The 25,769-nt window shown below is 51.1% G+C and overlaps 1 protein-coding gene across 1 annotated transcript in view; it reads right to left on the minus strand.

Moving 5' to 3' along the window:
* The window catches only part of fmnl1a (formin-like 1a), a 65,400-nt gene extending 40,413 nt beyond the window's left edge, over nucleotides 1-24,987 (minus strand). The window contains exon 1 of the mRNA XM_028818411.2: nucleotides 24,105-24,987. Within this exon, the coding sequence (XP_028674244.1) occupies nucleotides 24,105-24,266 (162 nt within the window). The 5' untranslated portion in view covers nucleotides 24,267-24,987. The remainder of the gene's footprint in view (nucleotides 1-24,104) is intronic.
* Between the last annotated feature and the right edge of the window lie 782 nt (nucleotides 24,988-25,769).

A 25,769-nucleotide genomic window follows, 5' to 3' on the forward strand; every position in this document is an offset into this window, starting at 1 on the left:
TGGTGCTATGTGGTGCCCGCACTGGCTCAGGCGTTACGTTTTTTTGTTTTTATAGCTCCTTTCCCAGCACTCCCCATTGTTACCTGTCACACCTTCTATTGTCTTACAGCACTTTACAAAGATATGAGGAGATGACCACCACAGCCAATAGGAGTGGAGCAGGGCACCCACCTGACTAGCCCACTGGGATCATAGGACACCATGAGAGGTGACGGTGACAGAGTGTGTCATTGAAGGACACACCACCAGTGCTGGCATTGATGAGGTGCCTGATAATGTTGGCAAGTGTCTTCTAGTGAAGTACATGTTGATGCTGGCATGTGGACTGGGTATCCTGGTGAAGTGCCTGTCACTGTGGGGACCTTGGTGTGTGTTTGTGAAGGATGTGTCAGTGTTGGCACACGAGCTGGGTGAGATGGTGACGTTCATGCTGACACTGGCCGGATGATGAAGTGCCTGCTGATTGTGGCACACTGGATTGGGTGTGGTGGTGAAGTGCCTGTCACCGTTGGCACTTTGTGTTGGGTGTGGTGCTGAGGAATATCACAGTTGGCGCTTTCTTCCTCTTTATCCCAGTGGTTTGCTTTTCACTTTTTGTTGTAATTTATGAACAGACCTGCAGCTTTCATGTAGTAAGGGGTACAGGGCACCTAATAATCTTCACAGTGTGTCCCCCTTAACTGGCATTGCCTCTGCCAGTTTGACGGTGCCACTTGCACCCTTTCTGGGATTGGTTCCAGCCTCACCCGCATTAAATGGGTTGGAGTTGTCATGTTGCTTATCACTGGGGGGCACTCTTGGCAACTGACCTTTATTCCCTGCCTTTTCAGTAGCTGGCACGTGCCTCTTGGGTGCCATTTCTGATGCCTTTCGCTATGGTTAGGTGTGCTCCACTGGCACTGCCATCCCGTGTAGTTTCCTGCCCCATTGGACTGTAGAACCCCACAAACCCACCCAAATCAAAGCAGCTGATGAAGTATTTCAAGCCCAACAGCACCCCTTCAGTGGATCCTGGTCACACTGGCACCTCATTTCACAGTCCTGTGCCTGTCACTTAGTCACCCTTCAAGTCAAACAGCTTGTGTACAACCATCTTAGCTTCCCAACGTCCACCTCGAAATGCCACTCTCCCTCAGAGGTAACCCCCACCATGGTGCCGGCCCTCTGTCAATGTCACCTGTTCCCCCATCAGCTGTCTTTCAGTGTCACCCCTATAAACGTCACTTCTTCTAAGAGGTGCCACTTTTGATCGTGCCAGCTCTCTGTCAAGCTTTTCCTGCTCTTGGCATCACCTCTCTTTGTGGTGCCAGGTTCTGCTCACTATTACCCTTTTTTTTCCCACTTTGTGGTGGCACCTCTCTCTCAATGTCATCCCACCTGTCAAGCTGTCCTTTTGTCATTGTGCATTGCAGACGCACCGTGGACCGCAGATGACTTCTCCGGTGCCCTTGAGGTGGGGTGCAGACGAGGCCAATCGCAGAGCCTTTCAGTCCCAACTTTCACAGCGATAATTTAAAGCGCTAAGTCCTTTGTGTGGCACTCGCCACGGTGTGCTGGGGCAGGGACCCTCCTTCACATAGCACCACACACACTACAGTACACTGTAATGGGGTCCTCTAAAATGTGACTGTCACACTACAGAGTGGTGGCTTTCATGGAGACTGCACTGTAAAGGGCTCCTTCTTCCTATAGCGCCTTTCACACTGCATTATAACGGGGTCCTTCATATAGCGCCTTTCACACTGCATTATAACGGGGTCCTTCATAAAGCACCATGCACACTGCATTATAATGGGGTCCTTCATATAGTGCCTTTCACACTGCATTATAACGGGGTCCTTCATAAAGCACCATGCACACTGCATTATAACGGGGTCCTTCATATAGCGCCTTAAACACTGCATTGTAACGGGGTCCTTCATATAGTGCCTTAAACACTGCATTGTAACGGGGTCCTTCATAAAGCACCATGCACACTGCATTATAACAGGGTCCTTCTTCCTATAGCGCCTTAAACACTGCATTGTAACGGGGTCCTTCATATAGCGCCTTAAACACTGCATTTTAACGGGGTCCTTCATATAGCGCCTTTCACACTGCATTATAACGGGGTCCTTCATATAGCGCCTTTCACACTGCATTTTAACGGGGTCCTTCATATAGCACCTTTCATACTGCATTTTAACGAGGTCCTTCATATAGCGCCTTTCATACTGCATTTTAACGGGGTCCTTCATATAGCGCCTTTCACACTCATTTTAACGGGGTCCTTCATATAGCGCCTTTCACACTGCATTATAATGGGTCCTGCTTCACTTCGCACCGTTCACACTGCACTCTCACAGCTTGTGCCCTAAGCACGTCCTTGCTCACTGGTGTTAGACTGCCAGCCCAGCTGTTAAACCTCAGCTCTTTTTCTACTCCCCCTCAAGGACCATCTTAACACATGGGCACACTGGGCAGTTGCCCGGGGGCTCCATGCTAATCTATGTATGTTGTGACTTGCTGAGTGGTTATGTATTTAGGGGGGGCCCAGTGCACTGCTTTGCCTGGGGGCCTATAATGAATGCTGTTAAGACGGCCCTGCCAACCCCATTATTTTCCCATGCCCCCAGTGTTAGACTGCCAGCCAGTGCCTTGCGGTCAAAGCAGCTCACTGGCTGTCGGAGTTGAGCGGCCGCCTTTTATCTTCAAGACGCTTTACTGTGCACTCAGTTGTGCTCTGAACAGGAAGCGGAGTGGCGACATCAGCGGTGCTTTGCATCTGTCAGAGGAAGTGTGATGTGTCTGCACAGGCTGCAGGCACCCACTTGGCACTGGTGACTTGAGCTAGCGCTGGCAGAAGGCTCATCGGTGATCGATATCTCCAGGTGTCTGCCTTAGTGCCTTAGTGGCTTTGTCTCGGCTGCCACGTCATTAAGCTCCATTCATTCTCCACTACTTGAACCCGTTTATTTGTCAGAACGAACACAGGATGCACACACTCACACCGGGCTCACGTCAAGCCCTTGATTTCAAAAAGGGTGGCATGCTGGCACAATGGCAAGTGTTGCTACCTCACAACTCCACACATCTGGCACTACCAGGCTGGTCTGTGACTGTGTGGAGTTGGCACAGTCTCTCGGCTCCTGAGTGGTTCTCATTCAGCACTCTGGTGCCCCCCACATCCTTAAGACAGGTCAGCAGGTGACTCTCAACTGGCCAGATAGGGGGGAGTCCTGCAGTGGACTGGTGTCCCATCTTACATCTGAAGCTTCTAGAACAGTGACAAGCCCCCCATGACCCAGAAGGAGATTAAAAGAGAAGCTGTGACAACTCAGTCTTTGTGTTATACCTGCCCATATCTTATATAGTGCCTCTCATATCTTTTTTATCTCTTATATAGCGCCTTTTATATTTAAGTGTCTGTTATATAGTGCCTTTCATGTCTGTCTTTTTGTGTAATGTAGCTCTACTCACTAATGGTGGCCCCTGAGAGCACATCCAAGGAAGACTTTCACTGTACTCTGTACATGTCACAATAAGGACCTGATATGCCAACAGTTTTCATATATAGTGCCTTTCATGGCGAGTGGCATCTCCAAGCATTTGTTACAGTAGTTTAATATGGAGCCCTGCCAGTGGGTCTCAATGGAGGTGGCATCTGCAACACCAGTTCCCTGGGTGGCAGAGCCAGTCTCATAATAAAATTTAAAACAAGTTGTACCAGCCAAGAACGGAGTCTTGTTTCTTATTGCATGGCACTATATTGGGATTGCAGGCCCCTGCTTTTTCAATCTGCTGTCTGGATCATGGTGTCAGAGCCCAGCTGTATTTTGTTCTCATGTGACAAGTGACAACACAGCAGTCAAAGTGACGTCCTGTGGCTGTCAGGCAGCCCGCCTGGGGTGTTGTAAAGTAGGCTGTAGCTCCCCCTTCATGCCAATGCCAGTAGTGCACTTATTGTAGATGGCATGAAAGAATTCGACCAGACAGGGCTGAGTGTCACGTGGTCAGGACAGCTGGGGACGAGCAGGACGCACAGAAGCTTTGAACCACACCTGAGGTGATTTATGTGTGGCCACGTCTTTGAGGTAAATCAGTTATCATTATTATCATCATCATCATCATCACGGTTTCTTTCCAGTGTGCCCTCCCCGGTCCAGTCCTGTCTCACATGTCTATGATATAGCGCCTTTTTAGAGTTGAGTGAGCCTTCATGTTATATAGTGCCTTGCACCATAACTGTGTCTCTGCCAGCAGTTCCTCTGTCCTCTTTCTCAGGCAGCTCTCTGGCCCCTGCTGTGATGCCGGGCAGGTGGGACGTGAGGCGCTCGTCACTGGTGGGTAGAAGTCCCGGTGGCATTTCTTGGGTTCCTACTGACCACAGCCAGGCAGTGTTATATAGTGCCTTTTGTGATGAGGTATGACACACCAGTGTGTATGCCTACATGTTGCCCACTGTGTCACAAGGCTTGACGTGCATCATACCAAGGTGTCTTTACCTTTATAGCGCCTTTCACCGTTAAAGTCACCATAAACAGTCTTGTATGACGGGTATCTATAAGGCTCTCTTTTATGTAGCACTTTTTCTCAGGCACCGAATAGGGAGACACACCGGCTGTGGGGTGGCTCTGGGGTCAAAGCCCCCCTGGACTGACCTTGTCCTAGTCCATGCCTGGCCGCTCGTCTCACCTTTCTTTTCATCTCATTTGGGATCAGATGTCCTATTTCCTTTTCTGCATGATAGCGATGTGAAGGACGTTACTGCTTCCAAAATCCAAATTTAATTCCCAGAGCTTGAGGACGACCTAAATTTAGCTTCACGCAGCATCTTGCTGCCTGTCTAAAGTGGGCTACGGAACAAGAGACGTGCAGTGGGCCTCCCATGGCACGAGTGCCAGGTGTTACTGCAGAGGACAGGCAAACAGAGCGAGCCTGGCAGAGCACATCAAGATGCTCAGAGGTGGCGAATGGAGCACATGAAGGTGAAGGTGCCAAATGGAGCCGGGGCACAGATGTCCGGCCAGTGCTGCTGGCGTCACTTAGTCCTTGTGATACCGGCCCTTTCACTTTGCTCACACTGCTTTGTCACTCGCACGCTCACATTAGTCATTAGTCACTTTCTTATTGCTCATTCACGCCCCTGTTTGTCACTCGTTCATTCGTTCAGCACATGCTCAGTGCCCCCTTCATTCTGTCACCTGCTGGTCACTGTCTCTGGTCAGTCACCACTTGCCGATTAGCTCGTCGCTCACCTTGTAGTCACTCAGTTAGGGGGTCACACACCAGTCAGACAGTCGCTCGTTAGTTTGTCACTCGTTTACTCTCTAGTCGCTCTTACTCACGTACTCCTTCATTATTCATCCATTCACACACAACTCTTCCCACGTCAATACTGAATCCTTCTCACTCACTCCCTCGTTAGTCACTCTGTCTCACTCTGACACCCACTCACTAGACTGTTAGTCACTAGATTGACAGACAGCCCCCCGGTCTCCAGTGTCACCTTCAGGTAATGTGCACTTATTAATCACTCATCACTCCTGTTGGTCACAGACCAGTCACTCACTAAATATACACCATCATCATCATCATCATCATTACATGTTTAATAATAATAACAATACAACTTCTATACATGTGGATTGTGTTTTTCTCACTACTGGAGGCGCTTTACTTAGTGAGGGACCAGTACTGTGCAGCGAGTGCCCACCTGAGTGAGGCGACAGCAGCCATTTGTACGCCAGTACACTCAGCACACCTTTACTTAAGTGGTGAAGGGGTGAGAGAGTGAAAGAGAGTGAGACAGTTAGAAACGGGGGCCAGAATGACCAGGATATGGAGGGCAGTTTATCCCGGAGATGGGGGTCTTTTCGAAAGGTGCCCAGGGAACCTTTATGAGCACAGAGAGTCAGAACCTGCTAACCCTGTCACTCCTTCACTATGACTAGAGTGAGCGAGTAGGTAGTTGTTCACTTCCTGACTAATTTGTCACACTCCGTTTGCTCACCTCTGAGTCACTCGTTTACTATTCCTTCACTTTTTATTCCCTCTTTCTCCTTCTAGTCACTCCCTAATTTCTCATTCCGGCTCCGTCCACATCTCCACACCAGCACTCCGAGGGGGGCTGTCTGGCAGTGTGAGTGGTCTCATGTTCAGGGTGCCGCGACCTCGCTGGTACACACACAGAGTGTGAGCGGCGCATTGTGTCACGTCAGTCGGGGCGAGTGTGCTCACACGGTGTGAGCTCGTGTACGACGGGCACCTCCGCCGTGCAGTGTGAGTGCCGACTTGACCGCGATGCGCTGTCCCTCCATACGGCTAAGCAGCACCACAAACGCCACGGAAGGTGACTTCACTGAGTGGGACCCAATCAGAGAAGAGCCACATAATAAGCCCCACCCAGCCGGAGCGCGGTGGTCTCTGCGTTTTCAGAAATGTTTGTTTTTGTCCATCGGCACTGAGACGCTGTGCTCCTGAGAGTGTTCACAGAAAACGGCGGTGGAGTGTGGGCCTTGTTAGCCGTGTGGACAGGCCAGCAGTATGTCACCGCACAGCCGCTCACTCTAGTAGTCACTGATCACTCGTTTACAGACTAATTAGTCACACTCCCTGATTAACCATCTCGCTCGTTCGTTAGTCACTCCCTTTTCACGTCTGCTTTCTCTCTCAGATTACTTGCTAACTGCTACTCACTCACCCTAATTATCAACGCCCACTCCTTCACTAGTCACTCCGCACTCACTCTTCAGTCCCTCTCTGTTGTAGACTGGTCACACCCTGCTTACTCACTAGTCACTACTCCCTGGCCCTCATGTGCTCACGTATACTACATGATGATGATGATGATGACTCAATCCCCGATTACTCGAGACGTTTCTGCCTGCAGAGCCACAGCGCCACACGTCACCGCAGCGGTTTCAGGCCAGAAGTGACATCACTGTGTGGCTAGACTGGCAGTTTGGGAATAAACGTTTATAGTTGATTGACACGCTAAGCACACCAGACCTTCACCTTAACAAAAGTGACTCCTAACCTTACCCATGGGTCCTGCATGCCAACCGTACTCACCCCTGACCTTTACTGCTGGCGCTGACGTGTGGTGCCCTGGCTCTGCAGTTGGGTGTTATTGACCCCCCACTCACTGGTGACTCACTCTTTCACCCTCCATTCACTCCTTACTCACGAGTCACTAGTCCACTATCGACTTAATGATCGCTCACTCCCTGATTACTCCCTCTGTCACCCACTAGTCACACTTTACACGGATTAGTCACCCACTCAGTAGCCCCAGTTGTCCCCTCACTCACTCCCTAGTCATCTCCTTCACTCCTTTTACTTTATTTTCACCCTCCCAACTCGTAGTGATGCTGCCATTCTGGTGCCCAAGGGGGACCCTTGTGCTCATCCGTCTCCTCTGACTAACGAGGTCACTGGCAGACCCCATCAGCCGGCTGCTCTTCTGAATCCACAGTCACCGCCACTTAACAAGCAGCCTCACGCCGGCCATCACAGGCGATCAATAATCACGTGCTGTAATCCTTCGCACGGCTCTCATTCCGAAGCCCATTTGTACTTTCGTTAGTGAAACTAATAAACCTTCACACTGAATGGTGCCAAGGAATTCTGGGTAAATTCTTGAGGAGCGCCATTTGTTGTCCAGCAGGGGGCAGCATAGCTTTGCTTAGAGGCAGTGAGGTAGAGGTGGTCCAGGCGAGAGGGAAGGGCAGCTCTGAAGTGGAGGGGTGAAGTGGACCCCAATGCAGGGTTGTAACGTGCCTTGTGGTTGATGTCACCGGCCTGCTGCTGTCATTCATTGGATTGGGTGGGATTATTGTTGGCCTGATAACAGGATCAGTGACATTCAGTAGCACCCAGTCTGTGTGTGTGTGTGTGTGTGTGTACATACAGACGTACTGTAAATGGTCAGTGACTGAGGACCTCCATCAACAGGGGCCAGAGCCCGTCGGGTACAGGAGGCCAATTGTAGCCACCGTGGAGATATGAGAAGAAGCCAAGGGGATGTCAAAATAGTGAAAGGCCAGTGGGGGGCGCAGTCCTCAGCCCTGAACCCACTGGCAGCAGGAGATGCTACTGAGGCAGGGATACCACCTGATAGAGCTCTGGGTAGACCACCACAGGGGTTTTGTAGAGCTATGCCTTACCTGGAGGTCCTTCTAAGGGGACAAGAAGGTAGAAGGTGGACACGGGGGGTGACGTCACAGTCTCTTTATATCGCTATGTTTTTACCTCCAAAGTCCTGGAACCCTTTTATAGTCTTTTAAAAACCAAAAAGCCTTTCTGTGCCTCACGTTTTTAGTTTCTTTGGGGACTGGAAGAGCGCTTCCCTCAGGCCACAGCTTCTCTCTATCTCTGTCTATAGATCTGTGCCAGCTGTCTGCCACGGCTCTGCCCGCATAGTCGTGAAACAGGACAAACTTGAAAAAAAAAATGTAATAATTTGTATTGACAAGAATTTATATTGATAAGTTTCGTATCTGAGGGCCTCTTCATATACAATATGGTTTTGCTGTCAGGGGTGGGAATGTAGCTGTGATCTCTTTACCAAAAAGTTGGCAAGGAACCAATGGCCAAGTGGAAGGTGGGTAGAAGGTGGTTCCCCCGCGTGGAGGGAAAAGCACGTAGCCATGATATGCCTGACAATGAGCAGGGCCCCCTCTAAAACACACGTAGCTGTGATCTCTCTCTCTATCTCTGGATGATAATGTCTGCTGAACAAACAGGTATGGCTAGCTAAGTGGAGGCAAGGTGCACTCCAACATGTGGCGTGGCGAGAGGTAGAGCAACTGGAATGGAGGCTCATGTGTGAGTTAGGACGGCCTCGCCAAGACTCCCTACTCCTGAGGTCCCGCCTTCCCACTTCTGACTCCTGAGGCCCCACCCAGCTCCCTACTCCTGAGGTCCCGCCTCCCCACTTCTGAGGCCACACCTCCCTACTGCTGAGGTCCCTTGTTCCGCAGCCTCTATCTTGGATTAGCACAAATATATCTGTACTGCAAGTGAACTACGATGACAGAAGTCACAAAATCAACCGGAATGTTCAAGCAAATTATAGAAAAAACCCAATCTCAATCCGTGAAGTAGTTGTCTCTCGTGAAAAACGGACAGACATACAGAGAGACAGACAGACGTTGGATTTTGTATATATAGAGATATCTATATATGCATTTATATATGTATGTGTGTATATACATCCATCCATTTTCCAACCCGCTGAATCCGAAAACAGGGTCACGGTGGTCTGCTGGAGCCAATCCCAGCCAACACAGGGCACAAGGCAGGAACCAATCCCGGGCAGGGTGCCAACCCACCGCAGATGTGTGTATATATATATATATATATATTTATAATATACTGTGGCAGACGGCCGGGATGCCCCTGTGATGGAGGGACAATACCTCCCCTGGAACATGAGAGAGCAACCCCAACCCCAAACCTGGGTTGCATTTGGGCCATTGGCTAGGAGCTTGGAAGCCGAACCCTGCCACCTCCAGTGGGTGACTGTACAGTCCCATAGCCCTGGACTGCAGCACTTCCAGCTGCCAGAAGAGGAGCAGAGTGCATTGGGAGTGAACCAGAATCGAGTGGAAGGTGGATAAAGCTTACTGGGAGGAGTGGAGGCGAAAGAAAGAAAGAAAAGGGAGGGAGGGAGTGAGGGACCGAGCAACATTGGTTTGGTGTTTGTGTGCTTGGACTTGTGTCTCTGTGCCCGTGTGTGTTGCATTTGGGGAGCGCTACGGCCCCATTATTCCACAGTACACACACACACACTCACTCACTTGTGTGCTCTTTTAGTGTTGTTCTAATGTCATTTTTTGGTGTAAAGTACACTCAGTGGCATTTAACGTAGTGTCACTGCTGCCCATCATTTACAAAGATAGAAAACCCAAGTGACATGCTGCCGGCTGGCTGAGAGGGTCCCACTGCGTCAGGTGTCCTCGTATTTTTAAATGTATTTGTAGTTTCGTTGCCAGGGCTCACATGCAGCGAGTGTCGGACCTCCTACTCTCCTAAATGTAGTGCAGTAGAGATCTGAAGAGAAGTGTCTTGGTGGTGCCAGGGGGCATTGTAACGCTGGTGCTGTTATTGGTTTGAACGTTCTTTCTTGGCACAATTCACAATTCATCAATCCAACCTTCCATTTGCTAAAGTTGCCTGTTCCAAATTTAGTGTTCACCTCCATGTCTTTGATATGAGGGGCAAAATCTGAAATAATGAAGAAGACCCTCCAATGACACATGGAGAACACGCACACAGTGACCAGCTGCTGGATTCAAACCCAACATTCCTGTGGCTGTGAAGCAGTAGTGCCAATCTCTCTGCCACTCCTAAAGCAGCAACTCCCCCAGGTGTGCTACCCCATACTCCTAAAGCAGCAACCCCCCCCCCCCAGCTGTGGTGGTACCCTATATTCCCAAAGTAGCAACCCCCCCCCCCCCCAGGTGTGGTATCCCATACTTATGAAGCAGCATATAACCAGGTGTGGTACCCTAAACTCCTAGACTCTGGCGGGGGCATAGGGGATACATGGTCATATACCTTTTCCAAATCCATGAAACACGTGTAGACTGGATGGGCACACTCTGACGACACCCCCAGAATTCTAATAACAGTAAAGAGGTGGTCCCGTGTCCCACAACCTGAACCTGCGGCTCGACCACCAGCCGGATACTCCACTTCAGAATTCTGCCATAGGCCTTCCAGTGAGGCTGAGGAGTGTGCCCCCATCCCCCCACCCCCCCCCCCCCCCCAAACAATTTGGAACACACACTTTGTTGCCCTTTCTTAAAGGTGGCACTTTAGTTTGCCAGTACAGAGGTGCTGTCCCCAGCCTCCATGCATGTTTGGAACAGGCCTGTCATCCAAGACAGCCTAACAACATGCAGTGCCATTAAGAGCTCGGGGGGCCTGGCGCGACTGTAATCCCTGAACTTGGTGCTGGACGTCACACTGAAGAAGGATTCCTTTCAGGCTTGGTTAGCTTGTGGGACCCCAAGGAGGAGATGACAGAAACCGACTGGCCAAGCGGAGCACAGCAATGGCAGATGTGGAAGGAGCTCAGTGATATGATGGAAAATGACATTCGTATGGCGAGGCAGTGGGGAGATGCAGTGCTTAGCTGGCACAGAGTGACGCTGACGTCACCTGGGCTTACAGTTGGGCGGCTGACGGAGTACTATGAGGACCTCCTCAATCCCACCAACACACCTTCCTTTAAGGAAGCAGAGTCGGGGGACTCGTCGGAGGACTCGCCCATCACTGGAGCTGAAGTCACTGAGGTAGTTAACAAAAACTCGGTGGCAAAGGCTTCAGGGGGGCTGGCGAGGCATTGGATTTCTGATGACCTCCCCTTTCATTGTGATTTTATATTAAGTGACAATAAAACAGTTCAGATTTAGTGCCTTTTGTTCTGAGTGAATTATCAGAACTGAGATCCATGTATGGTGAGTGTGCCAGTCTGTCATGGAGGGCACTCACGCTTGGAGGCAGACGTCAGTTAACTTCTACACATCTTCGGGGTGTGGGAGGAAAAGCTACAAGAACACGGGGAGAACATGCAAACACCACACAGACATTGACTGGGAGCGGGATTTGAAACACAGGGTGCTTGGTAAGTGAGGTGGCAGCATTACCCGCTGAGCCAACCAGTAAAACAAAATCTTAATTTCATGGATTGCACTGTGATGAAGCTCCTCTCAGAGTTATTTACATTACCCAAAGGACACATGAGAGCCAAAAAGGACGGGACGTTAAAGCCAAGATGAGCTGAGATGAGGCGTCGGGGGGCAGGGGGGTGCTGCCAAATCACAAATGGGGGCAGGATGGTGGCACAGGTGCGGGACTGGGTAAGCTGCCTTTGATACCGTGCTTCCATTCTATTTGATATGCTCTATTCTTTGAGACGCACTGTGAGTTCGCCCTCACGAAGAAAGGCGCTAGATGATTGAATGTTAAAGACTGGCTTCTCAAATTCACAGCGCCATGGTGCCCACCTTGTTTCAGACACTCTAGACGAAATGTGATCTGGGTACGGTAGGCGTGATCTGCTACAGGGACATCATGTGAGTCTCCCTGTGGTGTCAGTGGGCACAGGTTCAAGCCCCCCTATGAAGTTGAAGTCTCTGAAGGACTGGTTGGTGCGTGAGTGGCACCCTCATTGTCTGCTTCTTCTTTACCCACCCAGACGGGTAGCTGATACAATAGGGTGAAATTACCATTAGGTCTGCTTATTCATATTTTCTTCACTTTATTTTTTATTAATTCTTGGACTTTGACTTTCTCTTCACATTTGAAAACATAAGAGGCTTATCCACAAACTTAGAAGACAGAGAGAGAGAGAGAGACCCACCACATGACAAAGCCCCTCGAGATCCCAGATTAGGACCCTAGTGCAGCCATGTGACGGGTGACACTGCAGCACCATGCTAGTTCAGATGGAACGGAACAGTGGGAGGTTATTATGGTGGCTGGAGTGCCAATCCTGCCACCAACCCCCTGGTTTTTCCCCTGAAGGTTGGAGGGTCTACTTTCAGGGTGGGATGCAGATTAACGTCATGCCCAGGACAGGGCAATCGCACGTTAAGGGCCCAATGGAGTGGAGTCACTTCAGGCGTTTACCTTCTGATTGCCTCAGAGTCACCACTCTGCCCACAAACCTGGATGACCAGAAAAGGCTGACCATTCATGGCGTACGGGCGGTGATGTCATGTGGCATGCATATATGGTAGGTTGCTGTTAAATACAATGTCGTGAGCCGAGTGATCAGCCGTTACCATACCGGTGTCACCTTTAGGGACACAATACTTGAAGCTGCTCGAGAGTCAGAAGATGCTTTACTTCATATAGCACCTTTTGCAATTATCACAAATTGAAATCCGATTGCAACATCCATTTGTTTTATGAGCCGCACGCTGATCTAGCAGTGCTGCACCTTCCTGTTGGCACCTTGGCACTGTCCTGGCGAGATCTCCAGATAATTCTGTGTCTATTACTGGAGTCAGTTGAACTTAAATGTGTTTAGTGTGAGGTGTCTTATATAAGAACACACTTATGACGTGAATTGTTTGGTGCCGTATGGCTTTAGGCACCATGGAGACAATGTATAGCGCCTTTCATGATGGTCTCTGCCAGCACTCATGAGCTCCTCTGCCAGATCTGAATGTGCTCAGTTGAAGTGACTCGCACATGGAGGCAGCGGTGGGATTCGTGGCCTCCATTCTAGCTTTGCCACTAGGCCCCGGTGCCCGCTGGCGGTTGACTGTGAAGCTTCTGCTAGGGTGTGGCTGGATGGGTGAGTGTGGGTGTGCCTCTAGTTGGGGTGCTGAGCTTCTACCACCTTCCCGTTGCTGCCAGCACTTTGGGACAAACGGGTGCTAAAAATGGCTGCCTGGTTGGAATGGAAGCTCTCTTTGTTTTTCGGTGGCCAGGGTGACGTTCTTTCAAGCGCTTCAAGTTTACCTTCAAGGCCTTCCTCCCTCCGGCTGTGGTTTTGATTTCCGCTGCGATGACTTAAAGTGACGGGGAATTCAAATTTCTTTTACTTTCAGACGAACCTCGAGATGAGCTCACCCGTATCTATAGCGATTATTCTGGGCACAAACATAAACAGAGGCCAGCGGCTCAGTCGGGGGGGGGGGGGGGGGTCTCGCTCCAACTGTCATCACACCCCAGAGGCTGTGGTTGGCACTAGGAAGAAGAAAGATGGGGCAAGTTTGGCGCCGCCCAGTCAGTCGAGGCCTAGCAGGTGACAGTGGCAGTCGGTTGGTTTCCTGTCGACAAGCGAGATGCACATTGAGACGCCACTCGCGATTGGTGTGGCCATGGTGTGATGTGTGGGGGGAGGACGAGGGTGTGCCAACGACTAAACAGCACTGTGTGGGTACTCAAATGGCTGTGCACTTGGGGGACTAGAGCACCAAGTTGTCTTCAGTGTCATTCCAATGAAAATCGTTAAATAATAATTAAGACTAAAAGCAGACGTGTAATAATGACGTGTGTTGGTGCCCTTAGGCACTGCCAGGCCCCACTCGAACTCTCCTCTTATTCTTCACCTAGGTATTCCATTCAAGTTAATCCTTCCAAGGAGCACCCTGATCACTGACATCCCAATCACACTTGAGCCGGTCAGACCACACCTGGTGTCTCCTGTTTTTTCTTCGCCTTGGCACTGCCGCTCACCTTCTCTTAGGCTAATTATCCCTGACATCCCACTCATAACACCATTGTAGCGCCAGCATAAGTCACGGGTAACCTTGGGTGCTGCCGGGCCGCACCTGATGACTGTTGGTATTCTTGACCCTGGTTCTTCAGCCATCTTCTCTTAGTCTAATCGGCCTGCACAGCCCATTGGTGTTCCTGCCATCCCACTGCTGACACCACTGCAGTAGAGGAGTACACAAGCCACTAAGAGCCTCAGCGTGCTGCTAAGCCACACCTGATGCCCCACCTTATTCTTCACCCAGGTATTCATCATCTCTTGGCTGCATCAGCCTGCACAGGCCACAGATATCCCAGACACCCTCCCTCTTATGCCACTGCTGCACCAACCTGAGCAAGTTGCAGAGAACCTTGGTGGCTTTTTGGAGGCCACACCTGATGCCTCCTATGATTCTTCACCCTGGTTGTTAGCCACCGTGATCAGTGACATCCCACTGCTGACATCACTACGGTGCAGACTTACATAAGCCACCAGGACCCTTGGGTCCTGCTAAGCCCCACCTGATGTCTCCTGTTTGTCTTCACCCTGGCATCTCTTAGCCTAATCAGCTTCCACAGACCACATGTGATGACTCAATCGAGCAGTCAAAAATTAAAGGGAGAATGAGGAGCAGGAGAAGGAACACAGTCGAAAAACCACAGCGAACGTCATAACCAGGAGCCAAAACGGAGATCACAAACCAAAAGTCCAAGTCAAGGAACAACATAACTGCAAGATCCACAGATCAGAAGTGCACAGAATAGAAAATCGTTGTATGTTATCCAAACCTCTGCCATCGAGACAACATTTTAACACTTCGCCGATGACCCTGTGATGTCACAACCCATATCGTGGTGGCTGAAAGGACTTTTAAATGAGGGCTCCAAAAAGAATTGGATTTCCTGAGGATAAGAATCCAGGCAACGACGCCAAGACGACTTTCAACCACCGGATGATCACAGAAAACAATGAAGTGATCCCTGACATCCCACTGCTGACACCATTACAGTAAAGAGTTGTGTGCTGCTTGGCCACACCTGACGTCTCTTGAAGTCGTTAGTGGCGCCATCGCAGCGCCAACTTAAGTGGGTGACAGGGCCGGGGGGCCACAGTGTCTGTTTACAGCCATGCTCTACTGAATGGGCACACGCTGTGTTGTGTGGGCATCATGACGCAGATAAAATATATTTAGACACTCATCTTATGGAGATCTTGGTGTGGCAGTTTTGATTGCAGACCCTTTTAGTTGTGGATGGTGGCTTGTTGAATACGGACGTCATGAAGTGACTGGTAAAGCCCGACTGGTCTAGGGAGCTACAGTGGGTCCAGCTCTTGGTACAGCCATGGTCTGGGTGGACTTTGCAGGATCTCCCTGTGCCATTGTGGGTTTTTACACCAGCTTTACCCAACAAGCCCTTGCATGCATGTTTGGTTTTACTGTGCGTTTTTAACGTGTCTGCTTTAAAGTTTGAAATTTGATTTTTACTCGCTAACTCCTTACGGTGCTGTGAGCCTGCGCTCAGTGAAGGACGCTATACAAAGAGAACAGAACTGATTTGTCAGCCATTGTGAATCGGTCCTGCTTGACTTATTGAGGGTGGTGCTGTGAACGTGTGTCCCACCCTGGACTCGTCTCTACGTTTTTTACATAAAGCTATCAGGACTGCTGCCATTGTCATTGAAAAAGGAGCCTAAAAACATAAATGGGTAGACAGATGAATGGCATTGTGGTCCTGTTCTGCTGGTCAGGAGTGGTCAACTTTAACAAATTCAAGCGTTTGTTAGAGGGTCCGTGACCCTGCATGGCCACACTAGGAGGAACAATTTGCTTTAAAGGCAAGTGACTCCGCCTCCTCGGTGTGACTCCACCCCCTGGTGAGTGAGTGACAGGGTGGACTTTGCAGGTTCTCCCTGTGCCATTGTGGATTTTTACACCAGCTTACCCATCAGCCCCATGCACGCATGTTTGGTTTTACTGTGCGTTTTTGGTGTGTCATTGAAGGGCGCTATACAAAAAGAAACAGAATTGAAATTTGACTACAGCTGATATGTCAGCCATTGTGAATCGGTCCTGCTTGACTTATTGAGGGTGGTGCTGTGAACTTGTGTCCTGCCCTGGACTCGTCTCTACCTTTTTACATAAATTGAAAAAGGAGCCTAAAACATTAACGGGTAGACAGCTGAATGGCATTGTGGTTCTGTTCTGCTGCTCAGGAGTGGTCAGCCTGATCAAATTCAAGCGTTTGTTTGAAGGCGAGTGACCCTGCATGGCCACAGTAGGAGGAACAGTTTGTTTTAAAGATGAATGGTCTCCTCCTTTTTTCTCTCTGTGACTCCACCCCACTTGAATCCCATTCGCTTGTGTTTTCTTGCTTTAAATCAGATGGGTGTGGTGAAGGAGCTTCAGCCGGACACAGACCGACCCTCGCCAACCGGACAATAAAATAAATGAACTGACTGACCGATGACACATGCAGCCACACGGATTAGCAATTACGTTATTCAGGTTTGTGTGCAGCTAGAGCGCCACCTGCAGGGCTAAGAGCCTGCAAAATATGAACCCCTTCGTATTAGGGACCCTGACTTGACCGCGCAGTCAGCTGGTGTTTAGACAGCTTGCACCTTCTGCTGGCCTTTTGTCCCCTCCTGAGATGTTGTCCTCTTTTGTGCCTGATCACACATTAAAGGGATGAACAAAGGCCTAGTGGCGAGTGACATGCAGAGACTCCAATGAGGAGGTGTGTGGCGCCCCGTCCACAGCATGGAGGTCCCGCTCGTAAGCGTTTTGGACCCCTAGTTGCCGTGGCGCTGTGTGACTCGACCCCAGTAACGCGCCGACGCAGTGGACGGCAGCGCTGAGTTTTAATTATGTGCCTATTGATCCGAGCCCCGCTGCGTTCCCCTGTGGCTGCAGGCTGCCGAGATCTGTATGGCTGTCCCCGCAGGGCGCCTGGTGTGTCAGATCCCTCTGAAAACTGGGACAATGACACAATGTCGAAACACTCCTTCCACAGCTTGGGTTCATTGATGCCCGCACTGCCAGGCGTGGAGACTGAACACAAGTCCCGGACTTGTCCCCTCACTGTGACTCAGCCTGGCAGTTTCAGGGCACAACACGAACCCGTCAGTTAGGGTGACACTGGTGAGAAGGTGACAGGATGAGCAGCCCGCACTTCCTGTTGAAGGTCCGCACCCTTTACCGCAAGTGACAGCTGACAGGAGGCTCGGAGGTGAAGACAAGGGGGGAGGGTTGGGTGGGGCAGAGCGGTGGGCAGAGAGATGAGCCTCTGTGTTGTGTCGTTATTTGTGGGGGGATCTTGAACCCTGGGGGGCAGACCAGCAAGAGACAGCGCACATCTGCTAGGGTGGCACAGCCCCAACGCTGATGTACGCTACACTTGGGTGAAGTGAGGAGACCTTCAGGTGGCACCCTCTGCCCCGCTGTACAGCTCCACTTCCTTCACTCCTCTTCCTTTGTTCTCGTTTCACGCTGGTGAAATTCGATTACTTCATGAACAGAAATTAGCGATGGTGCAAACGTAGCTGTTGCTCCACATGACTCTCACAGTTTCCGCCGGATATTTCCCAGCATTGGGGGGGCAATGAGGAAGTAAGAAAGCCTCTCACGAGTGACACAATGTGTTTACAATTAGCTAATCACAATACGGGTGGTCTGTGGAAACCGCCGAGCGCCACTGTCCTCTTATCTCACCCATCTGCTGGCAGACGGGCACCGACAACTGTAAACTGGGGTCGAGAACTTGTCACCTGCACTCGGTGAAGAGCGCCGTACAGAAATAAAAAGATTGAAACCTCGGGCCCAGACGGTCCCAGGAACGCCAGTGTGACACATTGGCACAGTCATCAGGTGAATTTCCAGAGGAGTGCAGCCTGGGACATTCAGTGCTAAAGGTTGGCCCCGCCTCCACCGTTTGTGACTCCGCCCCACACCACTTGATTTTTATTGGGGGCGGCGAAGGACAAAATCTTCATTGAAATGGGCCAGCGAGTGACCGGTGAGATGGGGGGGCTTGTCCTCAAGTGTCAGGTTATTGCATTAAAATGGGGTTTGTTTGTTTTTAAAGGAATTTGTCGTCCTGCTTCCCGTGCTGATGTCAAACCTCTGACACCCCATTGCTATTCAGACATTTGCACCCTTGTCCAATTAGCACATCGCCAGCTTGCACCCATCCTGACATGGCACTTTGAACTGAAGCGGCTCAGACCCCTGTCACTGGTGCCACCACCGGACTGCGGCTTCCTCCACAGAGCCTCTGTGGCTTTGTCAGCATTTAAAAGGAAAGCAGCTGCAGTGTGCCTCAGGGTGACCTCTTGAGGGGACAGAGAGAGGGCACAAAATGTGTATGGCGGAGGAATGAGTCCTGCCCCATAGTGTGAAGCCCCCCCCCACCCCTTCGATTTTTCTTTGTACTTTTATTAAGGGCTTGGGGTTTTGTAGGCTCGTCTTTACAAGGGAGGTGGCGCTTGCCACCTGCTGTCAGCCATGCATAAAGAAGAAGTGAAACTGGGGCCGGGCACTGGAGGGAGGCAGGCAGGATCTGAGCACTGGGAGCCGAGTGTCATTTATTGTGAGGGATTTGGTTTACCGTAGTGGCCTGTTTTCAGTTTCACAATGCAGGGCCACTCGGCGTGCAGGTGCTGCTGCCATTAAATATTCCAGTTTGCTTGCCATTCCTCTGCATATTACTTTACTGTTCTCATGCGGTGTTAGAGATGTGACAAGTCTGCCAGTGTCACAGTGACAGGCTGTGTGATGCCATGAATAACACGATTAGATTACAGCTTTGATCGCCAACAAAAAGGGCTGACAGCGTTGAGGGGGGGTGGGTGGGTGGAGACCGCCTGTTGAGTGCCACTTGAGAATGGCATCCCAATGACTCTGGACCAACCTGTAGGAAATGTGGAACCGGAGCCCCCAAAAGGCAATGATGGTGAACCTGAGGTCATGGCAGCCATTTTAACGAAAAGGCTGCCCATGTTATTCAGCTGTAACTGCAAGGACAGACAGATGGAGGGACTGGCAGCTCAGGTGATGAAGACATACAGAAAGACGAACTGGCAGCTCAGGTGATGAAGACATACAGACAGACGGAGGGACTGGCAGCTCAGGTGATGAAGACATACAGACAGACGGAGGGATTGGCAGCTCAGGTGATGAAGACATACAGAAAGATGAACTGGCAGCTCAGGTGATGAACACATCCAGACAGACGGAGGGACTGGCAGCTCAGGTGATGAAGACATCCAGACAGAGGGAGGGACTGGCAGCTCAGATCATGAAGACATACAGACAGACGGAGGGACTGGCAGCTCAGGTGATGAAGACATACAGACAGACGGAGGGATTGGCAGCTCAGGTGATGAAGACATACAGAAAGACGAACTGGCAGCTCAGGTGATGAAGACATACAGACGGGGGGACTGGCAACTCAGGTGATGAAGACATACAGAAAGACGAACTGGCAGCTCAGGTGATGAAGACATACAGACGGGGGGACTGGCAGCTCAGGTGATGAAGACATACAGACACAGACTGTGAAAGTGATGGGCGAGCAGACAGACTTCACTGCTCTGTTTCTGTTATGTATGGGCAGACAGACTGGCAGCACTCAACACAATGAAGTGCAGAATAGCAGACAGATGGACCAGTTGCATGGCGGTAACAGACAGACTGGCACCTCTGTAACATGATGCATGGACAGACCTGGCAGGTCTAATTCTAGTTAAGTGCATAGAGATGTGAAGACAGACAAGCCAGGAGCTCTTCTGATACTCGTGTGCAGGTAGACTGGCAGTCCTCACTACAGGGATATGGAGACAGAACAACAGACGGACCTTCTACTACATGGATGTGTAGATGGAGAGACAGAATGAGAGCTCACATGAGGTAGATGGACAGACAGACAGACTGAGCAGCTTCATTACTGTGATGAAGGGACAGACAGGGCATCTCCTAACAGTGAAGAATGGACCGACAGACGGACTGGGCAGCTCTGCTTAATTTATGAATGGGCAGACAGATTCGACGTTTCCAGCTCCTTATAGTAATGTATGGACAGACAGACAGACTGGCTGTGCAGATCCACTACAAGGATGTACAGAGGGACAGACTGGTGACACTCAATGCCATGATGTGCAGAGAGACACGTGGGGTGTCATCCATCACAGAGCACACCTGATAGGGAGGTACGGACTGGACAGCTCGGTTATAGTGATGAATGGACAGACAAACAAACTGGGAAGTTCCATTGCTGTGACGAATGGACAGATAGGCCAGCTGTTTACAGAGATGTATGGACAGACAGACTGGCTGGTAAGCTCCATTACTGTAATGAGTGGACAGACAAACTGGGCATCACCTTATAGTGATGAATGGACAGGGCAGCTCCAATGCCATGATGATCAGACAGACCGGCGGCACTCAATGCCGTGATGTGCAGACCTACCGACGGAGTGTCATCTGTTACAGGGCCCACCTGATGGGGAGGTGCAGACAGACAGACCGGACAGCCCGGTTATAGTGATGAATGAGCTGACACTTTACGGGGAGATACAGACAGACCGTTGTTCCTTTGTAAAAGTGACAATGACAATAAAGATCTATCTATCTATCTAAAGGACACCTCGTAATTTAGGGCTGTGCAGACAGATGACAGACAGGCAGACGGATTGGCAGCCTTCATTTGGGGGGTGCAGACAGACAGATTATGTGGTGCACACGTAGCTGCGGTCAGGGTGGGCCTTTTCTTAGTAAATGTGATCAAAAGCACCTGCAGCCATTTTTCTTTTTTTAGTGGATCTATTTGAGATGCTATGTGGTCATTCATATTTCTTATGATGGTACTTCCCGTGAAAGTCGCTATATAAAACAACGACTTGTGTTTTCCAGATCCCTGGCGGCTATGTCTTTATTTCACCTAATAATCCCGTTTCCTCCTTCTTGTCCACATGCTATCCCCATGGGGTCCTGACAGGCGGACTCCTCGCCCCCGCTGGATGTAATAATGGCCAGTAGGTCTCTTTTCTCTTCGGAGCAGCTCATTAGGCTCAGAATTAAACCTGAGCTTCTCATTATCGAGTCAGAGGTGAGTCACGACTGGTGTGGACGCGGGCCACGAGATTGCGTTTCCAAAGGAGCACAGACAGCGATGGGCGCTTTGAAGAGGCGCTCATTAGATCTGCGGAAGGCGGCGCCAGTCCTGCGCGTCACTTTCATCCCCTGCTTACCCAGGACAACCAATAAAGATTCAGCTTAGCGTGTGTATGCAAATATGTGACCAGTGGGATCCTGGGTAGAGGTCATACTTGGCGCACTCTGGGGTCGGTGCTGGTCTTTAGGGGACTGTGCATTTTGGGGTGATAGTTTAGACTGTTACGTGACAGTGGGATTCTGAGTACAGGGGTACACGCTGCGGGATGGAGGTGTAGATATTGGAGTAGCCGCCAGACGCACACCTGCCTGATGTGTTTATTTAGGGAGGCGCTGGAAATTTAAAAAGCCGGAAGTGGGGGTCTGCGTCGCGGTTGCTTTTGGGGTTGAGAAGGAAAACTGAGAGCGACAGGTAATCTGGGCCTGGGGGATCCGTCTGTGTAGAGTTTCAAGGGGCGTACTTGTGAAACGCCCAGGCAGGCACGGGCTTGAGAAGTACAGACCCTCCCTGTCCCACCCGTCCTATTATCCTGCCGAAGCCCCCTCCTCTTCGGCTCCTGCACTGACTGACATGCACGCGTGGACTCTTGTGGACTTTGCCCCTCCACCGGCGCACCTGTTCGCTTCTTGGGCATTTGCGCGAGTGAAGAAGAATCTCCTCGTCTGCTGTTCTTAGGGAACAGCAAAACAGTTGCTCTGCTGGTGGGCGCCGCCCGGATAAACAGCCGTGAAGTCCCTGGCACGAGGCTTGGCAGAGATGGGCATCGCGGCCCAACTCCGTAGTGTCTTCGGCGATTTGCGTTCCGTGCGACATGGCAGAGGTGACCGGCGACTCCACGCAGTGCTCTGATAAGTCCGTAAATAAGCCGCTAGCAGCTCTTTGCCTCCAGCCTTCGGTGTGACGTAACAATCTGAAAGGCGCTATATCAATTAAAGATACACACTTCGCCATATTTTTATTACATGTGTTACATTGCGCTTGAAGTGGAAATAAACAAATGCCTGTTTTTGTCGACTTTTTGGTCCTCCTTGCGAGTCGGTGCAAACTCTGCTCAATTTCATAATCGAGCGGGTTGTTTTTGCTTTCGAAGGTCGGGGGGGGTCCCCCTTGGAGTTTCGAGCGCGCAGTCTAACGTTTATTTTAGTGAAGAGCGGGTTAGGACGGTCGGTGACACCCATTCGTTTTTCCTATTTTTTTCTTAACCAGGGCAGATCCGAGGATGCGTAGGGCGCAAGGCAGGGACCACACCTGGACAGGGCGCCAGCCCATAATAGTCTGAAACCTGCTTCATCCAAATCAAGGTCAAGAGGCATGTGGAGTTTATCCCAGCATACATAGGACGCAAGGCAGGAGCCACACCTGGACAGGGCGCCAGCCCATAATAGTCTCAAACCCGCTTCATCTAGTTGAGGGTCGCGGAGCGCTGGGGCCTAACCCTGCAGCATCGGGACACTTGTCGGAGCGGCACCCATCAGTCCCCTTCGCTTCCTCGTCGTCGGCAGGGCGGCGGCTTCGCGGTGGGCACTTTCTGCAGCTTCAGTTGTTTTTTAGGCGCGCACACTTTCACTTTGAAGATGGCACCGCGCTCAGCGCTTTTGGAGGGTCTGGTGGGTGGGCGGGCGCGGTAAATTAACGGGACTGGGAGAAGGCGGTGCCGGAGCGGCACTTTTAGCACTCAAGTTTTCGCGGCTTCCGCTACACCCCATCTGCGGCGGGCCCTAGAAAAGGCGAAGGGAGCCGACGACAGTCGTTCTCGGGACGCACCCCTCGGCAGGGTCGCTCGGCCACAGAGCGTTCCTCCACACCTGCTGCGCTCTCAAAAGGGACGACAGCTGCTGTCAAGGGCGTGAAATCGGCAAGCAAGGCGCTTGATGGAGTAAGTGTGGTGTAAGCCCCCTTTAAGGACTGAGCCGGCTGGCGCTGGTGAGAAGGGCGCTATAAATGACTCTTGAAAAGCCGCACGTGCGCAATAAAACCACCGACGTGTTCTTTATATGGCGCCATTCCCGTATACAGTATGTGCGGTTATTCGATCCATTTCGGCAGATTTTCATATAGCGCCTTTCACTGAATGCAGGCTGAGTTCACAGGCTTTATTTCATATCGCGCCTTTCTAAAGGAGTTCCACCTCTCTAAGCTTTACATGTGCAGTTAGTCGGTTTTTGTATAGCGCCCTTCAGTAAATGCAGACGCTGTGACAGTCGGGTTTTACTTCGAGTCTCAAAGTCGTTATTTGTAGAATGTCCTTCTTTGGCACCTTTCGTTGTGAATGCCATCTTCGATGAGTCGGTCGAGCTGACTTTCCTTAAGACCTCCAAATGCTTTATGCAGACCACTCAGTGAGTAGTACACTCGGGCATTTCAAGCCTCGTTTTATATAGCGCCTTTCTCTAGAACAATACAATTAGTCACCCAAGCGCATTGTGCCTGCCACGTGTTGTGCCAGGTCACTTGTCCCTTATTACTGGAGCCCTAAACAACTTAACCCCTTCACTGCCAGAGTTGCCTCCAGATGAACCTGAAAGGCTCTCCATCTCTGTGAGTTCAACGCCAGCTCGCCATGTGGTGCCAAGTCCTGAGGTGGGCCCAGTGAGTGTGTTGCTTGTTGTAGGGCGGGCATGCCGGTGGCACACTTGCTCTCAATGCACTTTTCTCCATTCAGTTCTCCTAGCCCCCCCCCCCCCCCCCCCAACTTCCTTCCCCATGATGGCCCTCATCGAATGTAAACTTACCAGCACCGTGTTGAAGCGCTCCTCCAGCTCCCCCTCAGCGGGCATGGGCAGCTTTGGCGTGGCCTGCTGCTTCTGTACGGGTGACGCCGAGGCCGCCGAAGGTGTGCCTTTTGCCTCCCTGCCATGGGGGGACACCTCCATGCTCCCTGCCGCGTTACCCATTGCCGGTCTTTTTAAGATACTGAAATCCAGATTTTACGGTCTTGTGGCCAACAAACAAAAATGAGGAGAAGAAGTCCAAGGCAGCCCCAGTCTCTCAAAACGTTCAAAAGTAAAGCGAAGCGAGGCTTAAGGAAACGTCAAAAGTTCTATCCGAATGCAACACTTGTGCCAGGCGTTTAACGGCAAGCTTCTCTGCAGCCGCTGCTGTGCCCACCGAGAGTTAGAGTCCACTCTTGTGTCCCCTTCTGTCTGTCCATCATGACGGGCCGGGTCTTCTCAGGCTCTCGTACTTGGCGTGACTGTGTGCCCAAGGCAGAGCTTTACATTTCAAGACCCGGTGCCTACTTGTGGCAGCAAATTCAGATGTTGCAAGCCTAGAGGAGGAAGTGATCTCTTCACGTCTGCACTCACTGAAAAGTCAAAAAGATAAAAAAAAAAAAAGGTCCCTAAATATTCAAAAAACCACAAGAAGCATCACTTCCTCTACGCTAGAGGCTCACACACTTGATGCAGGCTGCAGAAGTCCGCCGCTGCCCCTGCTCTGCCCTTCCACGCTGCTAGAGAGCCAACACTGGCATCCAGTCGCCAGGACGAAGCGGCTTCCCAGATGGCAGGCTGACCCGCTGAGCCGGCATCCATGCTCTGGAAGGAGAAGGGGAAGCGGCGGTGGGCCCCACGGACACGGAGGAAGAGGCAGTGATGTGCAGGCACGGCCACCTTCTGGAAATGGGAACTTCTCTGCAGCACAGGGAGCCCGGGCTGACACTGGAGCTAGGTGAGCGAGTGAGGCCTGCTGGGTCCTAGTGCCACGCGGATGAGTGCCAGGGCCCTGGGTGGAATGCAGCATTTGTCTGCTTGGGGTCTTCCACTCGCTTGCTCACTCTGGCTGAAATACCGATGAACGCCAAGGCAGTCCTGCTCCGTCTGGGGGTATGGCAGCCGTATCCCATCAGATCAACACCAGGAGACACCCTGGCATCCTGCTGCTTCACAGTTAGTGGACTGGCTGGCCTTGGGTCCTCTCACCATCTCCTTGTCCTTCAGTTATCTGACCGCAATCCCGTCAGACATCACCTCTGTGTGTCTTCACAACTCACTGACCTGCTGGTTTATGGAACTGATCCGGACTGTCCTGCCGTGGCCAGAAATGGGATCAGCCACCTTCTGCTTACTCGGGGGGGGTCATCTCACTGACCTGCTGGTTTACCACAAGATGGCTGATCTCATTTCATTTCATTGACCTGCTGTGGCATTCAATGGCGTGACTGATCCCGTCTGACCTCAGTGTCCTGGATCTTGCTGTTGCACAGATTTGCTGTTTTATTGTGAGGAGCAACATGGTTCCGCTGTCTTGTGGGCCCACCACCTGCAATAGAGGCCATAGGGGTCGGGTGCAATGTGATGTGGGTGGTGGCCGAAGGTGGGAGCCCTGGCGTTCTGACCCTTGGCTACCAAAACTGGCTCTGGAGCAGCTGGAGGAGGTGGCCGGGGAGAGGGAGGTCT

This window comes from Erpetoichthys calabaricus, chromosome 14, assembly GCF_900747795.2.
Source record: "Erpetoichthys calabaricus chromosome 14, fErpCal1.3, whole genome shotgun sequence".
In the NCBI taxonomy this organism is placed as follows: domain Eukaryota; kingdom Metazoa; phylum Chordata; class Cladistia; order Polypteriformes; family Polypteridae; genus Erpetoichthys; species Erpetoichthys calabaricus.